The sequence below is a fragment of the Mobula birostris genome, chromosome 5 (genome assembly GCF_030028105.1).
Source record: "Mobula birostris isolate sMobBir1 chromosome 5, sMobBir1.hap1, whole genome shotgun sequence".
Lineage (NCBI taxonomy): Eukaryota > Metazoa > Chordata > Chondrichthyes > Myliobatiformes > Myliobatidae > Mobula > Mobula birostris.
The window spans coordinates 9,260,444-9,280,762 of NC_092374.1; the positions used below are offsets into that span (position 1 = coordinate 9,260,444).

At 42.9% G+C, this 20,319-nt stretch overlaps 1 protein-coding gene across 1 annotated transcript in view; it reads right to left on the bottom strand.

Annotated features, from left to right (window-relative positions):
- Window positions 1-20,319, bottom strand: part of poln (polymerase (DNA directed) nu) — a 247,595-nt gene that overhangs the window by 32,780 nt on the left and 194,496 nt on the right. Inside the window, exons 16-17 of the mRNA XM_072257436.1 lie at window positions 12,115-12,225; window positions 3,662-3,740 (exon numbers count right to left, since the gene is read on the bottom strand). Of these exons, the coding sequence (XP_072113537.1) occupies window positions 3,662-3,740; window positions 12,115-12,225 (190 nt within the window). The remainder of the gene's footprint in view (window positions 1-3,661; window positions 3,741-12,114; window positions 12,226-20,319) is intronic.

Genomic DNA, 20,319 nt, shown 5'->3' on the forward strand with positions numbered 1-20,319 from the left:
ATCCTGGAGAATGCAGTAACCCGTACCAAGTTGCAAGTAACTGAGGTAAGGAATGAAATTATATCACAAAATGGTATCTGTGGCACAGGTTAGGAAATACCCTAAAATAATTGGTGAAGTGGGAAAATAATGCATAAGTATTATTTTTAATATATTTTCAAAAGATCTTCAAACATCAATGTCTCAAACTTCCAGAAATTACCCTCACCCCACTTCTCCCCTGCCTTTCATAAGAACATAAAAACATAAGAAATAGGAGCAGGAGTAGCCATCTGGCCCATCGAGCCTGCTCCGCCATTCAACAAGATCATGGCTGATCTGGCCATGGATTCATCTCCACCTACCTGCCTATTCCCCAGAACCCTTAATTCCCCTACAATGCAAAAATCTATCAAACCTTGTCTTAAATTTATTTACTGAGGTAGCCTCCACTGCTTCATTGGGCAGAGAATTCCACAGATTCACCACCCTATGCAAAAAGTAATGCCTCCTCATCTCCATCCTAAATTTACTCCCCCGAATCTTTAGGCTATGTCCCCTAGTTCTAGTCTCACCGACCAGTGGAAACAACTTTCCTGCCTCTATCTTATCTATCCCTTTCATAATTTTATATGTTTCTACAAGATCTCCTCTCATTCTTCTGAACTCCAGCGAGTACAGTCCCAGGTGACTCAATCTCTCCTCATAGTCTAACCCCCTCATCTCTGGAATTAATCTGGTGAACCTCCTCTGCACCACTTCCAAAGCCAGTATATCCTTCCTCAAGTAAGGAGACCAGAACTGCACACAGTACTCCAGGTGCGGCCTCACCAGTACCCTGTATAGTTGCAGCATAACCTCCCTCTTAAATCCAATACCTCTAGCAATGAAGGCCAACATCCCATTTGCCTTCTTGATAGCCTGCTGCACCTGCAAACCAACCTTTTGTGATTCATGCACAAGCACTCCCAAGTCCCTCTGCATAGCAGCATGCTGCAATTTTTTACCATTTAAATAATAATCTGCTCTTTCATTTTTCCTTCCAGAGTGGATGACCTTGCATTTACCAACATCTGCCAGTCCCTTGCCCACTCACTTAACCTATCTATATCTCTCTGCAGACTCTCCATATCTTCTGCACAATTTGCGTTTCCACTCAATTTAGTATCATCAGCAAACGTAGATACACGACACTTGATCCCCTCATCCAGATCGTTAATGTATATCGTGAACAGTTGCGGGCCCAGCACTGACCCCTGCGGCACATCGCTCACCACTGATTGACAACCAGAGTAACACCCATGTATCCTAACTCCCTGCTTTCTATTAGTTAACCAATCCTCTATCCATGCTAATACATCACCCCCAACTCTATGCATCCTTATCATATGGATAAGCCTTATCTGGAAATCCAAGCAGATAATGTCCATCTGTTCCCCTCTATTCACTGCGCTCATTATATCCTCAAAGAACTCTAGTAAGTTTGTCAAACAGGACCTGCCTAAGCTGAATCCAACTGCATCTGCCTGATGGATCCATTTCTTTCCAGATGCCTCGTTATTTCTTCTCTAATGACAGCTTCAAGCATTTTCCTAATTTCAAATGTTAAACTAACTGGCCTACAGTTACCTGCCTTTTACCTACATCCTTTTTTGAACAGTGGTGTGACAGTTCCAATCCACTGGGACCTGCCCAGAGTCCAGAGAATTTTGGTAAATTATCAACAAAGTCTCTACTATAACTTCTGCCCTCAATCCCTCAACCACATCTCTTCCATTTCACAGACATCTGCTCCTACCCCATCCTCCCCCCACTCTACCAGGGATAGGGTTCCTCCTGTCCTCACCTACCACCCACCAGCCTCTGCATCCAGCATATAATTCTCCAAAACTTCCGCCACCTCCAACGGGATCCCACCACCGATCACATCTTTCCCTCCCCCCAACTTTCTGTTTCTGCAGGGATCACTCTCCTATCCATTCGTCCCTCCCCACTGATCTCCCTCCTAGCACTTATCCTTGCAAACAGAACAAATGCTACACCTGCCCCTACACCTCCTCCCTCACTACCATCCGGGGCCCTAAACAGTCCTTCCAGGTGAGGTGACACTTCACCTGTGTGTCTGTTGGGGTCATATACTGTGCTCGGTGCTCCTGATGTGACCTCCTGTACATTGGTGAGACCCAAAGTAGATTGGGAGACCACTTCAATGAGCATCTACACTCCAACTGCCAGAACAGCAGGATCTCCCAGTGGCCACCCATTTTAATTCCACTTCCCATTCCAATTCCGATATGTCCATCCATGGCTTCCTTCACTGTCGTGATGAGGCCACATTTAGGTTGCAGGAACAATGCGTTATATTTCGTTTGGGTAACCTCCAACCTGATGACATGAACATCGATTTCTCAAACTTCTGGTAATGCCCCACAACATCTTCCCCCCTTCTCCATTACCCATCCCCTTTTCCCTCTCTCACCTCATCTCACCAATCAACTTCCCTGCTCTTTACTTCATCCCTCCCCATCCTGGTTTCACCTATCACATGACGGTTCTCTCTCCCCTCCTTCCAGCTTTTAAATCTACTCCTCAGCTTTTCTTCTCCAGTCTTGCCAAAGGGTTTTGGCCCGAAATGTTGACTGTATTTTTTTCCATAGATGCTGCCTGGCCTGCTGAGTTCCTCCAGCATTTTATGTTTGTTGCTCAATGTGATGTGCATTCAGAGACGCTCTTCTGCACACCATTATTGTAACGTGTGGTTATTTGAGTTACTGTCGCCTTCCTGTCCGCTTGAACCAGTCTGGCCATTGTCCTCTGACCTCTCTCATTAACAAGGCATTTTCACCCCACAGAACTGCTGCTTACTTGATGTTTCTTATTTGTTTTCATCACTATTGTCTGTAAACTCTAGAGACTGTTGAGTGTGAAAATCCCAGGAGATCAGCAGTTTCTGAGGTCTCAAACCGACCTGTCTGGCACCAATAATCATTCCATGGTCAAAGTCAGTTAGATAACATTTCTTCCCCATTGTGATGTTAGGACAACAGCTGAACCTCTTGACCATGTTTGCATGCTTTTATGCAGAGTTGCTGCCACATGTTTGGCTGATTAGATATTTGCATTAACAAGCAGGTGTACATGTGTTCCTAATGAAGTGGCCACTGAGTGTGAACTTCAGAGTTGAAATACAATGTATGTGCTAACAAGCAACACAACCTAAGGATGTGCTGTGCTGGGGAAAGCCTGCGAGCATCACCACTCATCCATGTGCCCGGATGCCCACGTGTTCAACACAAGCAACACCAACAACACAACACCAGCAACACCCTTTCCTCCCTCCCACCCACCCACTCAGATATGATTTTCTATTCACCGTGGAAACTGTGTTCTCTGTGGAGTGTGCTAAACAGGCGTCTTGGTAACAGAGTCACAGAAATGGACCCTTTGGCCCAATACATCCATGTTCACCTTTTTGCCAATTTACACTACTGTCACCCACACAGACCCCAGGGCAGACCTCCGCGCCTAGAGCTGTCTTGTGGACAACTGCTCTGCACAGCGGGCTTCAGGCAATCTGGTAACTCTTCCTTACACTGTCTCTACATCATTGCTGACACGTGCTTTGAATTTTGTTACAACGGTAGGAATAAAACAGGTCCACAGACACGGTGAGGATCCCTACCTTGCTGTAAGAGAGGAGGATGCGGCAACTCTGGTGAAAATCTTAATCATTGCCATCTTACATATGTCGGCTGCAGAACCTGTATAAGCCATGACACATGGAAACCAGTGTTAGTGTACAAATCGGCGGCTACACAACCAGGCAATCTCCGCTGCAAATTGGTTAATCAGTTTGTTATGGTCACATGTACAATCACATGTTTCTTACCTGTGACACATGTCACATGTTTGTGTGTAGTTTTCTTCTTGTTTCTTCGTACTTGTTTATTTATTCAGATACTGTGCAGAGTAGGTTCTTCCAGCCCTTCAAGCCCTGCCACCCAGCAATCCCCCAAGTTAACCGTAGTCTAATCATGGAACAATTTACAATGACCAGTGAACCTAGCAACCAGAAATCTACACAGAACCAAAAATGTGCAAAATACTCTGCAGGTGGAGAGAGAAAATACAGTTAATGGCAGAAGAAATAAACAGGCAGACTATGAAATGAGGAGAGAATTCAAAGTTCTGAGATGCAAAGGGACTTGGGAGTCCTCGTACAGGATACCCTTAAGGTTAACCTCCAGGTTGAGTCGGTGGTGAAGAAGGCGAATGCAATGTTGGCATTCATTTCTAGAGGAGTAGAGTATAGGAGCAGGGATGTGATGTTGAGGGCTCTATAAGGCGCTGGTAAGACCTCACTTGGAGTATTGTGGGCAGTTTTGGGCTCCTTATTTAAGAAAGGATGTGCTGATGTTGGAAAGGGTACAGAGAAGATTCACTAGAATGAGTCCAGGAATGAGAGGATTAACATATGAAGACCGTTTGTCTGCTCTTGGACTGTATTCCTTGGAGTTTAGAAGAATGAGGGGGGTCCTCATAGAAACATTTCGAATGTTGAAAGACATGGACAGAGTGGATGTGGCAAAGTTGTTTCCCATGATGGGGGAGTCTAGTACAAGAGGGCATGACTTAAGGATTGAAGAGCGCCCATTCAGGACAGAGATGCGAAGCAATTTTTTTAGCCAGAGGGTGGTGAATCTATGGAATTTGTTGCCACAGGCAACAGTGGAGACCAAGTCATTGGGTGTATTTAAGGCAGAGATTGATAGGTATCTGAGTAGCCAGGGCATCAAAGGTTATGGTGAGAAGGTGAGGGAGTGGGAATAAATGGGAGAATGGATCAGCTCATGATAAAATGGCAGAGCAGACTCGATGGGCCGAATGGCTAACTTCTGCTCCTTTGTCTTATGGTCTTATGTTCAGATCACTGAATTTTGTTTTTAATTGTGACAGCACAGAACAGGCCCTTCCGGCCCTTCGAGTCACGCCACCCAATAATCCCAATTTAACCCTGGCCTAATCACGGGACAATTTACAATGACCATTGAACCGACCAACCGGTATGCCTTTGGAATGTGGGAGGAAACCGGAGCACCCGGAGGAAACCCATGCAGTCATAGGGAGAACGTACAACCTCTTTACAGGCAGCGGTGGGAACTTACAGCAAATACCCTCAAGAAAATTAATCTCAGTGTTGTATATGGTGACATATATGTACTTTGAAAATAAATTTACTTTGAAATTTGAGGTAGTTTTATTTTCCTGTAAATGCCTGCAAGAAAATGAATCTCATGGTAGTATATGTCCTTTGATAATAATTTCACTTTGCCTTTAACTTTGTTTTGTACATCTCCATACAGATAATTAAATTTCATAGTGCATTGAGATAGTACAGGGGAAAACAATAACAGAATGCAGAACAAAGTGTTACAGTTACAGAGAAAGTGCAGTGCAGGTATGTGATAAATTGGAACATCTCAACGAAGTAAATTGTGCGGTAAAGAGTTTATCTTATTGTACTAGGGACTGTTCAATAGTCTTATAAGTGAGGGTTAGAAGCTGTCTTTGAGCCTGGTGGTACATGCCTTCCTGCATTTGGATCTTCTGTCTGATGGGAGTGGGGAATGAAGAGACAAAGCCCAGGGTGGGTAGCGTCTTTGATTATGTTGGCTGTTTTACCAATGCAAGGAAAAGTATAGGTAGAGTCTGGAGGGGGGAGGGGGTGGTTCCTGGGTTGTGCTGAGCTGTGTCCACAACTCTCTCTTCAGTTTCTTATGGTCATGGGCAGAGCAGTTGCCATAACAAGAACTGAGGTATCCAGATTCAATATTTTTCATCGTGCATCGATGGTGCTCTGCTTTGGACTACCGACCTGGAAATCACTACTGCTGCTACCATTGGCGAAACATTGAGTTGGTTTGAGTGAAGCCACTCTGATTATTATTTTCACACTGGCATTAACACACCTAGTGTGAAAGTGTTCTCTCTTCCATGGAAATAAGCACTGTTGTGATGTGAACAGAGTCACTGGAGAGACGCTGAAGCTAGTGGATATAGAAGTGTTACTTTCAGCAAAAACAAGCAACAGGCATCATATTGAGACTCTCTTGGAAGAGGCCTGCTTGGCCCACTATCACATGACATTTTTATATGCTAAAGATCAAAGGTACAATTCTGTAGTTACATTTCCTTTGAATTACATATAGTTTTCAAACACCTCCTTCTTCACACCTGCATTCCAGACACCCAAATTCCCACCGACTCTAGGCGGCATTCATGCATATGCAGGCTATTGCAGTCCAATGGAAGGTCACTGTTCAGAGCTGCATTTTAAATTCAATCTACAATCCATGTTCAGGTCTGAAGACTGGTTGCTGTTAAAGTTAGTATTTACTATGTACCATTACTCCAGAACATGCACAAAGGAACTTGTTAAGTAATTCTTACTACTAGAAGAGTTCTAATATAATAGATTGCTGAAGGTTAGAGTTGCCTTGAACAGAAAATCCTACAAAATGTAGTGGATTTAGCCCAGTACAACATGGGTAAAGTCCTCCCAATCATTGAGCACATCTACATAAAAAGTTGTCGTAGGAAAGCAGCATCCATCATCAGAGATCCTCACCACTCGGGTCATGCTCTCTTCTTGCTGCTGCCATCAGGTAGAAGGAATAAGAGCCTCAGGACTCGCACCACCAGGTTCAGGGACAGTTGCTACCCCTCAACTATCAGGCTAACTACACTCAATTTCAGTTGACCCATCATTGAAATGTTCCCACAACCAATTAACTCACTTTCAAGGACTCTTCATCTCATGTTCTCGTTATTTATTGCTATTTATTCGTATTTGCATCTGCACAGTTTGTTGTCTTCTGCACTCTGGCTAACGTTGGACAGCCTTTCATTGATTCTGTTATAGATATTATTCTAAAGCTGTTAAGTACACCCACAAGAAAATGAATCTCAAAGTTGTATATGGTGATGTACATGTACTTTGATAATATATTTACTTTGAACTTCGAACTTTGCCATCCTAATATCTGTAATATTTTATTGTCGGAATAAAATGATAGAAATATCACAGAGATTTCTCCACAGAATATTCAAAATATTGAGATAATTACCACTTTTAACTTAACCCTGCTTGTCCTGTCAAGACAAATCAGATCAGTTTCTCCTTGGACTGTGCCTATATGTATTGTTGTCTCAGTAAAGCAGCCAGCGTAACCAAAGACCTCACCCATCCCAGAGACTGTCTCTTCCCCCTCTCTCCCATTGGGCAGAAGGTACAAAAGCCTGAAAGCACATATCACCAAGCTCAAAGACAGTTTCTATCCCACTGATATCAAACAGTTGGACGGACCTTTTGTACGATGAGGTGGACTCTTTAGGCGCGTCAATATACCACCTAACCCCAAAAAAATTGCAAAAAAACATTTTATGATCGCTTATTGTACTATTCGATGTGGAGAACAACATATCAAAAGTTGGACAATTTTGACACACGGAAAAGTCTCCAAAAATGACATCAAAAAACAAGATGGCCACCAGCAGAAAAACGTCAAAAATCTGACTGATAACCATCAAATTGCAAGTTATTTTTAACCTGATGTTTTAATGAATGCTCTTTTCACCAATGTTTTTCAAATAACAGTAGTTCCTGGAACGAAAGTTGCATTTGTACTGACGTCATGATGTCACCAGTGATGTAATTAAGGGACAACTCTGGTATTAAGTACCGACATCATGACACATAATATGCTACCTTACGGCTTCTTAGATGCAGTCTTGTTCATCATCCTCTTCTACCACTGGCTCGTTTGTCATATTGTCACAGTTGCCATCTTGGCAGTGCCCACATGCGCTGGTGCATTCCAGCCCATGCTTTCTGCAGGTACACTTTAGCATATTGCACCCTCCCGAACAGTTGCAGTGAATCATCTGAATAAGTACCTCTGGAGCAAGCCTTTTGTCTGTCATCACCGGAACGAATTTTTCCCCTTCTACCCTCCATCCCCACGCAGACGGCTCCATTTCATCACTACAGCCCATCCACTCCATAACCTGGTAGTAAGTACGCAGGGAGTGAAATTTACAGGCCGAGGTGGTTGGTGGCAGTCTTTCAGGCGTGACGAAAGTTTTAGCTCTTGTAACTTTCTTACAGAGCATATTGTATCTGATAGATGCCAGGGAGTCGTTCTGATTTCCATTGAACAACGCCACCATTGCCCGACAGCCATTGGTTTCCACAACATCCTGACTTTGCCTTGGTGAACAGAACCCTTTCGAAGTCTCTGATTCCCATTTCTTCCTTGATGATTCTTTGGAACCCTGACTTCTTTCCAATCCCAAATACTCTGGACGTTGAGTCGCATCCAGTAAAGGCATGGAGAAACAATAGATCATTACAGGCTGCTTCTCCGAGTATCTGCTTAAGGACCTTGATATTACAGGCATTTGATTTCGCCTTGTCCGAGCGGAAATGGATTCAGTGCAGTTTGTTACCACTACATGGTAGAGAAAGAGTACGAGGAGATCTGTGTCTTCTCCAAAGTGGGTGGTAGATTTGAAAGCAGACATTGTGACGGCTGCTTTTGCGATCTCAGCGTTGGCATCTCCTTCAGCTTGAATCACTTCGCAGCCTCTCTGTTGCAAACGTTCCATGATGAGCTGGATAATTACCTGCTTGTTTGCCTCATTCGACAAGAAATCCTCCTTTTTTCCAACAAGTTTTGTCGTCCCTGTAATGTTCACCTTGTTCACATTCAAATTTCTACTTCGATGCTGATGAGTACAGCCCTTTATGCTTGGCCCAACCCCATAACCACCAAACACTACAGTGGCTCTGGCATAGTGTTTGACAGTGAATGAGGCGTAGTCATCTGCAGTTGAACTGTAGGTGTACCTCTCCATCCATTTTAAGCGGTGCAGAAATGATCCCCCATCTAGAACATAGTGATCTGTCACTGGGACCGTCTGTGTGACAGCATTGTCCGATTTGGAGGTGACATAGTTCTTTATTGCTTCTGCCAGTTGTGGCTTATCCGGCTGGCGCAAGATGTTCTTTGCTTCAAACAAAGACATCGGATATGGACAGAGTTCGTAGCTCATCAATTTGTCTAGCCAGAGATCACCTGTCTGTGACACAACTAGGAACCTCTGGAATAACAACACTGGATCTATGGTACGGTCTTCAGCAACTTTGACTGTCTTACTGGATGCTAGTGTCCTGACCTTCGAACTCCTTTTGTGCGAATACGAGAAAACAGAGTGTCTGTCCATCTTCCTAACTATGTCATTTCCTATTGCGAACAGGTCATGTACATTGACATCCTCATTTGTATAAACCCCTGTGATGACGTTGCCCGATGATTTATCATCTGAAAATGGCGTGAAACAGTCCAGTTTTGCTGCAACTTTTCCAAGATCAACCTCATCTCTACTGTGGTAACTTCTACTTTGGAAAGGACCACTCGACAATTTCATGTCCAAAAGAACGACTTTATCCAGAACAGCAAAACCGATATATATATATATACACACAGAGGCTTTCACTAACTCGTATGGCATGGCAGAGAAACTATATACAATGCACACCGGAATTAAAAAGAATGGAAGTAAAACCCCGCCAACCTCGGAACCAGCCACTCTTTAAAACCCCCTTCCTGATTAGTATTATCTTACTTTTAATAATGCTCACACTACAACACTTCTCCCCGTTTAAAATCCAATCTCCCCAAATGTAAACAACTGAGAAATAAACATAGCGATGTCATTGGCTTGCATACCCCTAAAACTTATACTAGTTTACCAACTCAAAAACACCTGAAAAACATGACAGATTTAACATTCAATCTAACATCTGTCCAGTCAAAGATTCAGTCTGTGAGGAGGTTTGTGAGGGCACTGCGATCTGCACACTACCCCCAGTGACCCAGCAGGCACCGCTGGTGATGGTGTTTTGGGTGGATCTGGTGTTGGGGGCATGAGAAGGGTCTATGTGTCTGCGTGAGAATATCCATACTCTTCAGGGGACCCTGACCCCTCTGCCAGTGTCTCTCTCTCTGGCAAAGGTACTGGTGGACATGCTCCCACAGTAGTTGGTCTCACAAATGGAAACTCCATGGAACTATCTGCCTCTGAGCTGGTATCATGACACAGGCGCACATGGTCCTGATGTCTGCGGAAAACACGTCCATCAGTCAGCTTAACAACATAGGAGATGGGACCGCTCTGCTTAAGAATAACCCCGGGCAGCCATTTTAACTGTCTCTCTTGCGCATGTTGATCATGTCCCTCCTTCTGCTTTTCCTGCTTTCTCTCCACTTTTGCCTTCATGTCCGGGCACAGCAGGTCCAATCTTGACTTGGGCCTACGCCCCATCAGCATCTCTGCTGGAGTGTGGGCAGTTGTAGTCTGTGGCGTGAGGCGGTATTTAAACAGGAACGTGAAAGCCGAATGCTAAGAGAGTCCCCTGTCATCCGCTTCAGGCCTTCCTTCACAGTCTGAACAGCCCACTCAGCCAAACCATTGGAGGCTGGGTGGAAAGGGGCCATCCAAATGTGATGAATGCCATTCTGCTGCATGAACTCACTGAGCAGCTCACTGGTGAACGTCGGGCCATTATCAGTGACCAGAGTGTCAGGCAGCCTGTGGACTGCAAACACTTGCTTGATTTTGTCTATGGTTGAGGGGGCTGTGATGTCGCTCATGATGTGAGCTTCCATCCATTTAGAATGCGCATCTACCATTACAAGAAACATCTGCCCCATAAAGGGGCCAGCAAAGTCCAAATGTAGCCTAGACCAGGGGTGGTCTGGCCAATCCCATGGGTGCAAAGGAGCTGGTGGTGGCATATTCTGATTAGTCTGACATTGCGTGCATGATTTTACCTTGTTCACCAGATCCTGATCCATTCTTGGCCACCAGACATAGGATCTTGCAAGGCTTTTCATTCGAGACACCCCTGGATGAGTCTCATGAATTTCCTCCACAATCTGTGAATGGCCAGGGGGAGGCACGATGACCCTCACCCCCCAGAAAATGCAGCCATCCTGCAGACTGAGTTCTGTCTTGCGTTTGGCGTAAGGCCTCAGTTCCTCTCCTTCCACGACACTGGGGCAACCTTGTAAAAGGGAAGTCTTGACTTGGGACAGGACTGAATACTTTCTGTAATTCACACTTTTTTGTGACTATTATGTTTTGCAATGTACTGCTGCTACAAAAACAACACATTTCATGACACTTGCTGGTGATATTAAACCCTGATTCTAATTCTGAAACGGCAGTACATCTGCTCGTTAATGCAAACATCTAATCAGCCAATCACGTGGCAACAATTCAATGCATAAAAGCATGCAGACATGGTCAAGAGGTTCAGTTGTTGTTCAGACCAAACATCAGACTGGGGAAGGAAGGCTATCTAAGTGACTTTGACTTTATCTAAGTGCTTTGCTTCTGCTTGTGCATGGGAGGGGGAAGAAGGGAGCCTTGGGGTTACTCAGTCTTTGGGGTACTCTTCCATTTTTTGCAGATGTCTACAAAGAGCAAGAATTTCAGATTGTATACTGGATACATTCTCTGTTACTAAATGGAACCATTGAACCTTTGGCTTTGATTGTGGAATAATTGTTTGTTTCAGATGGGTTGGTTTGAGTATCTCAGAAACCACTTATCTCCTGGGATTTTCACGCATAACAGTCTCTAGAGTTAACAGAGAATGGTACAAAAAACAAAAAAAATGCATTTAGTGAGTGGCAGTTCCGTGGGTGAAAACGCCTTGTTAATGAGAGAGGTCTGAGGAGAATGGTCAGACTGGTTCATACTGGCAGTAACTCAGATAACCACGCGTTAAAGCAACGGTGTGCAGAAGAGCACCTCTGAATACACAACACATCCATTCTGAAGAGGCAGAAAGGCTCAGTGGCCTCTTTATCGGGCACATATAGCACACATAATTACAACAGCAGTAAACATCAGTCACAAAAAAAATAATCTAGCCCAAGTCCCTGAGCGCCACGTCCTGCAGACTGATGATGCTTGGGATGTTGTCGGCAAGAACAAGCCCGCAGCAATCCGATCATCACACACTAGTGCATCCACAGGCGAACGTGGCCTAGCTTGTTTTCTTACCTTGGACTACAAAGTTAACAGCCTGCCTCTCTGCTTGATTCCTGGCACAGTAATCCTGTGAACTGATGAGAGGGAATGACCTCTTACGGCCCATGATCGAAACAACGTGACCTAACAGAATCAGACAAAGACACTGTCATCGCCATCTCACCACAGGTCTTCAGAATAAATAATTATCCACAGACTGTATATGTAATAATCAGCTCCTCTGTCATGGACATGATGCACCAAGTATTCTTCCTCAATGCTGTAAATCTGAACAACTCTCTGATAGGTTTAAGGCAGGGGCCATGGAGCCTTACAATTAGCCAAAGGGTCCACAGATGCCAGGTTGGGAACCCCTGTTTTAAGGATAGTTTCCTTGGAGAGAAGGAGGATGACAGGTGACTTAGGAGAGGTGTACAAGATGATAAGAGGCAAAGACAGAGTGGACAGAGTCTTCTCTCCAGGGCAGATATCTCTGATTCAAGACGGCATAATTTTAAGGTGTTTGGAAGGAAGAATAGAGGTAGTTTTCTTTTACACAGAGAGTGCTGAGTGCTTGGAACGCCCTGCCAGGGGCAGTTTCATTAGGGGCATATAAAAGACTCTTAGGCAGGCAGGTGGATCAAAGAAATATGGAAGGCTATGTAGAAGGGAATGGTTAGATTGATCTTGGAGTAGGTTAAAAGGTTAGCGCAACATTGTGAGCTGAAGGGCCTACACTTTGCTGTACTGTTCTATGCTCTACAAGAAGGTGACAGGAATTAGGGACTCCCTGCCGCAAAAAGTAGCAAGCTTCCTAGGATGATTGTGGTGTCTCTTCCTTTCTCCACTTGGTGTTCAACTATCTATGCATGTTTTATTCCATATCCGTCCTTTAACCTTCTTTACTTTTATATAATTAACTATAATTGTTGAATGTTGTTTTTTGTGGTGTAACTTACCTTCACCAACACACCACAGGAAATTCCTAATACATGCAAATCTATATGGTGAGTAAAATTGATCCTTGATTAGGACTGTTGGTTGGTTAATTGGTCATTGTAAATTGTCCCATGATTAGGCTAGGATTAAATTGGGGGATTGCTAGGTGGCGCGGGTTGAAGCACATGCTGTATCTCAATAAAATAAAAATTATGTTTGAATAAGGTCATCTGAATAAATTTGAATAAAGTCTTCTGAACTCCAATGAACATTGGCCTATCCCTTCAGTCTTCTGAACTCCAATGAACACTGACCGAAACTGCCTAGCCTCTCTTGATGAGACAGCCAAAAATCAGTGGGGGTTTGTTTAGGAACAGGATACTGGCACTCCTGGTCCATGTTGGAAGTCGCCCTACAAAAAACAACTTTCTTTAAACTCTGACCATCAGTGATTGACACTAATTCTAGATATCCGCTGTGGGAAAAAGTTTTATTACAGAAAGCTTGGCAAACGCCAAAAGACATTTTCTTTTCATTGTTAAGGAAGGACTCACAACTAATTGAATTTTTTTTGAATAAACTTTTTGTTTTAAAAAAGACGAAATATTTGGACTTCTCAGGAGTTGAGTCTTTTGGTAATGGAATGATCTAGTTACATCAAAGGCAGATTGTCTAGGCAGACCTTACAAACAGACAAAACCCTTTTTCTTTTATACTAGCTGAAAGGCACTTGCAGACAGATCTAATGTTACCACAGCTCCTCAGGACAACCCACTGGCCTTTATTGCCTGATCAACAATGGTTCTCTTCAGCTACTGTTTAATTTCACTCCTTTCTCAGGCGGGCAGGTATCTCAGCAGCTGTTTGAGAACATTCAGATCTATGATCCTTGTGAGCTGCTGAACAAGCTATTTAATTTGGAATGTGTTTTGAATAGCAATCACAATGAAACATAGGCCCAATTGTGCTGCTGCCGCTAAGGTTAATGTTTTTCTTGCCAAAATACTCCTGGATACAAAACGTTGCCAACATTTTAATTTGTTTCTTTTTGTTTGTCATTTATACAAAGCAACACTGGTTCCAATATAATAGAGACCCATGAGTCTTTTGCTGAGATGTGTTAGCAGTTTCTGGTGGTGCTCCCAGGACTGAATGAATTTCAAATGCAGACAGAAGTGAGAATCTCAAACACAGGACATATGAATTGGAAAGGGTATTAGTCAGGAAGAAGGTGAAGTTCTCTAAGTGGAATTAAACACTGTTCCTCTGTATTCACTGCAAAGGATGCAAAGAGTCTGCCACATGTGCTCCAACATACCGTTGATGAGTCTATGAGGTACAGAAAGTTGCAAACTCAGTCAGCTCCATCATGGGCACTAACCTCCCCAGCACTCAGCATCAAGAACATCTTCGCAAGGCAATGCGTCACAAAGGCAGTATCCATCTTTAAGGACTCCCATCACCCAGGACATGCCCTCTTCTCATTGCTACCATCAAGGAGGAGGTACAGGAGACTGAAGACACATACTCAAAAATTCAGGAACGGTTTTGTCCCCATGGATTTCTGAATGGACAATGAACCTATGTACAATACCTATCTTCCTTCTCTTTTTTTGCTCTCTTTTTGCACTCCTTATTAAATTTAATATTTTTCTTATTGTAATTTATAGATTTTTTATGATGTACTGCTGTCACAAAACAATGGATTTCATGACATACTGTCTGCCAGTGATATTAAACCTGATTCTTTCCAACCTGTTACAACGGCACTATTGTTTGCCAGTGGAAGAATTCTCACCACTCACGGGACTCAGGATTGTTCATTGAAATCATAGGACAGCGGCACAGTGAGTAGAGTTGCTACATTTCCCACTACCCAGGTTCAGATGTTGTTCTTCATTCCGCATCATAGATGATCTGCTGAGTTCCCTCAGCATTTTGTGTGTGTATTACTCTGGAATTCCAGTATCTGCAGGATCTCCAGAGTTCAGATCAGATCAGAGTAGTCTATTGTGATAATGAAATTTCTTTGCAGAACAGTGGCAGCAAGCGGACTTTCTACAACTTCAACAACCCAGGTTCAGACATCGACTGTTTCTTCCTCTTCATAGATGCCGCCTGACCTGCTGCGTTCCTCCAGCACTTTATGTGTGTGTGTGTGTGTGTGTGTGTGTGTGTGTGTGTGTGTGTTCCTTAAGATTTCCAGCATCTGCAGAATCTTTTTTTTCAGATTAGATTAGTTTAATATGACTTACATCAGAGTGCAATGAAATTCCTCACTTACTTGAAGCTTACAGAGTAAACGTGGCAATAATAACTGTAATAACACATGCAAAGCAGCAGAATGGATGTGTATATTAGTGCTGTCTCAAGTCGTGCAAAAAGAAATATTACAGTGGAAATAATGGAATCAGAATCAGGTTTATTATCACTGACATACTGGATGTCATGAAATTTGTTGTTTTGAAGCAGCAGTGCAGTGTAATACATAAAAATATTTTAAGTTACAATTATATATATGAAATAAATAGTGCAAAAAGAAAGCAAAACCTGAAGTACTGTTCATGGGCTCATGGACCATTCAGAAATCTGGTGGTGGAGGCAAAGAAACTGTTCCTAAAATGTTGAGTTTGTATCTTCAGGTTCTGCCCTAATAATGGGCCTTGGCCCAGAATGTCAACCCTTTATTCCTTTCGATCAATCCTGCCTGACCCACTGAATTTCTTTGGCATTTTGTGTCTGTCTGATCTAATGATCCAGAGGTTCATCACAGACTATCATCCTGACTTTACAACACACACAAGGAACTCAGCAGCATCTGTGGAGGGGAATAAACAGTCAATGTTCATCAAGACTGGAAAGGGAGGCTCTCCCTTGCAACATTCTTGTCAGCCGGGAGGACTGATTTATTTTATTTACTGACAGACAGCACAGCGTAGGCTCTTCTGGCCCTTCGAGCTGCACCACCCAGCAATCCCCCGATTTAATCCTAGCCTAATCACAGGGATGCTGCCTGGCCTGCTGAGTTCCTCCAGCATTTTGTGTGTGCTGCTTGGATTTCCAGCACCTGCCAACCTTCTCTTGTTTTTGACAACTTACAATGACCAATTCACCTACCAACTGGTACACCTTTGGAACGTGGGAGGAAACAGGAGTACCCAGAGGAAACTTACGTGGTCACGGGGAGAATGTCCAAGTTCCTTACAGGCAGCAGCAGGTCACTGAACGTTATGAGTCCGGATTTCATTTACATGTCACGGTTACACTGAAGCATCGAAACATATATCTGCACCAATGGCCAGCACAGTCTGAGGATTGCCATGCTTCCTGCGCCAACAATTTGCTAACCCTAACCTGTACATCTTTAGAATGAGGAAGAAAACCGGAACACCCGGAGGAAACTCTTTGTGGTCACCGGGAAAACATGCAAATTTCTTACAGAGAGTGATGGAACCGAACCCCGTCAGTGGTGCTGTAAACCGACACGCCTACCTCTATGCTCCTTCCTGAATGGATGAATTGACTGGAAGCTTCGAAAGAATTTTGGAGGAGTGTGTGTGTGTGTGTGTGTGTGTGTGTGTGAGTGTGTGTGTGTGTGTGTGTGTGTGTGTGTGTCTCTGCAAGGGAGGTTAGGGAGGAGAAAAGGGGCTTGTTTTGCTGTTGTTGTTTTGTTGCTTGCTGTGTTCTGTATTGTTCTACCTCCGAGCATTGAGGACTCGCGATGTGCCAGAATGTGTAGCAACACTTACAGGTTGCCCCCAGCACATCCTTAATGCAGATGACACATTTCACTGTATGCTTTGATGTAAACATGATAAATGAATCTGAATCTGAATCTGAAACTGAGGATGTTAGACATCTCTTTCAGCAAGATGGAGAGCTGTACATCACAGGTTAAGCAATAAAAACTGAAGGAGAGAGACTGGACACCCACTATGGTAGCTACCCAACCCAATGCATTAGATGAACAAGGGGGTCAGCAGGAATAAGTCACTGGGTGGGAGTTTCCTTGATTAAATGAATAGTCTCTGCAGGGGCAGGTCACTACTGAAGCAATTTTTCAAGGATGGAGAGAACCGTGCAGCTAATTATACTCTTACAAAAGGTCAATGCCTACCTATCATCTGGTGTTTATTCAGAGTGGATGCATGGCATAGTGACATTCAGAAAAGAGCAGAACATTCAAATGGCTAAGTTCATCCATACAGGCTCACAGGGAAAGCATTAATGTCCAACACTGGCACTCTCCACAGACACTTCAGAAAACAGGCTTACATTTTGTTCAAAGTTCAAAATTCGAGGTAAATTTAGTATCAAAGTACATACACATCGCAGTATACAACACTGAGATTTCCTTTACTGGCAGGCAATCACAGCAAATACAAGAAAGCCAACAGCAAGGAAGACCCGAGGATCGATCAAGTTAAGCACCCTGCCGAATCAGAAAGGTCGGATACAGGCGAAATCGAGGTGGCGGGGTCCAGGCCCCAGAGCTCACTGAACCTGATATTTGGACATCAACTTAGGTGCCAGGCCAGATTGAAAAGGTCAGTGTGTCGGGGCCCAAGGCAAGGGACAGGCCAGTTCAGCACACTGCTCTGTGATATTTACTCGGCTCCACGCTGAACTATGGGTCTCAGATTCTCCTTGAGGACTTCAGTACAGAATGCTATTTGCCTGCAGTTATTGTTTGCAAGATTCGTTACTTTTTTTTTCTCTCTGCACATTGGGTGTTCTACGGTCTTTTTTATGATTTCTTTTGGGTTTCTTTGTTTTGTGGCTGTTTTTTAGGAGATGAATCTCAAGGTTGCATAATATATATGTACTTTGAACTTTGAATCATTGAAAGACCACACCTAACAGGGGATAACTACCAATGTGCAAAAAAACCTACAAACTATGCCAATACAAATAGAAAGGCAAAAAAATAATAACAATGATAATAAATAATCAATAAATGTCAAGAATATGAAATGAAGATTCCTTGAAAGTCAGTTCTTTTCACAGGAATAGTTCAGTACTGTAATAGGGCAAGCGAAGTTATCCCCTCTGGTTCAAGAGCCTGATGGTTGAGGGAGAATAACTGTTCCTGAACCTGGTGGTGTGGGTCCAGAGGATCCTGTACCTTCTTCCTGATGACAGCAGTGAGAATAGAGCATGGCCTGCTTTAACAGTAAGACACTGCTATAAAAATGGTATAAGGGATTGTTGGATTTTGATGGTTTTGATCCCAGGTTCTTCGGAAGTCAAGAATTAGGCATAAAACCTGTTGCTTATGGCCATTTTTATAAAGCACTTTAAGAACAATGAAATTAGGAAAGAGGAATGGCGAGAGCAGAGCCTAGGGAAGGGAAGGTGAAGGCAGAAAGGAAAGATTGATCCAATGTGGTCTGGTCTTCTTATACCAACGTGCTAATTCCATTGAATTTCCATAGATAACAGTTAACCAATGAAATAGCTCCTATTCTAGTAATGGAATACCCACAACAGTAACCACTAAAATACACACAGACAATTACATGTACATTGGCACTTATACATAAATACAAACGCGTGTGTAACCCAGGTTAATTAAGCCCAAAAGATGTGATGTTAGCAAGCTCCACCTGTGGAGGGATGAAAACCAGGCTAACTAAATTAAAAAAAAGAACTTGAAAAAAATAGCTATGCAAGAATGAGCTGACACAGGCGTGGACAGGCAACAGAAACACGGAAAACTATAAAAACTAACTAAAGATATAAACTGTTAAAAGTGGAGTTAGTAGTTAGTATCTCTACCCTACTTATTGGAAATCCTCAGGGTGAAACCCGGGAGGAGAGGTGATAGCGATAAAAGATTATTGAAGCTACAGCTATAGCGAGACAATATCAGTAGCAAGTAGTGTCTACGGTCTCTACCATGTAACTGGGAATTACTTCCATTAAATCATAGCAAGGGATTTGGTGAGTTAAAACACTTCTACCATTCGGAGTGTATAATTTGTGTGTGAAACATGTTCAGTAGTGTCGTAACGGAAAAATGTTTGGAAATAATAATGTGATACTGAGTTATTTTGAAATAGAAAGTAGAATGCATTTAAGAACTAACAGACTGCAACCCTGTAGATCACGTTTTTTTTGTATAAATTTTGTGAGTCGACTTTCTGTGGCTGACCCACAACTTCATCCAATGAACCAAGAAGCAAGATGGCGAGCTACTCTAGATTGAAGAACCAGAGTGGGAACAAAATGTTTCTAGACATTGAGGATTTAATACGGTCGGAAGTATAAGTTTATTTTTCATTCGAAGGATCTGATTTTAATTTTCAGGAAGAACTGATTACTTTTGCAAATTCTGTGATAAGTTAATGAATGAGATTTACTTTGTTTAAAAGTTGTGATGTTGGAGAATTGTCACGAAAGGATTTAAGCTGTATATATATTTTTATTCTGGTGTTGAATTTGAATTTGTAGACGTACTGAACTGAAACTGAAACTCAAACTCAAACGGAAGTTAACCATATTACTTAAAAATAGGAATTCAATTAGTTTCCTAACTAACTAGGAATAAATAAAAAGACATACTTAGTCTGTAAACCTTTAAATAGGGAGTAACACTAGATCTAATAAGTTAGAGATATAGCAGTAATAAAGACTATTCTAATGAATCTCACTAATCCTAACAAAAAAGGAAATTGGTTTCCATTTGATATCTGAGATTTGGAATCTAAAACAGAATGTTGGAATATTATATGAACTTGCTCATGTAGTATTTTGTATATATTGCTTTTTTTTATAAATAAACTTACTTCTAGAAGTGTGTGTTTTCTATTCATTGCCTCCTTACAATACCTAGAGCTTCTGAAGGACCACTAACACCTAGTGTAGTACTATGTGATTTGATTTTCTCATAAAGAGTGCAGTGAGCGGTCACACGAGATAATGCAAGCAATACACAGGTGTAAGAAAATTAAACTACAAAGAAAGTAACTATTTTGCAATCTAGTCCAACAGGATCCTAGCCTTTCCCATTCCGGCATGTCAGTCCACGGCCTCCTCTACTGCCACAATGAGGCCACACTCAGGTTGGAAGAGAAACACCTCATATTCAATCTGGGTAGCCTCCAATCTGATGGCGGGAACATCAATTTCTCAAACTTCCGGCAATTGCCCCCCACTCCTTTACCATTCACCAATCCCATTTCCCTCTCTCACCTTATCTCTTTACCTGCCCATCACCTCCCTCTGGCACTCCTCCCCCTTTCTTTCTTCCATGGTCTTCTGTCCTCTCCTATTAGATTTCCCCTTCTCCAGCCCTTT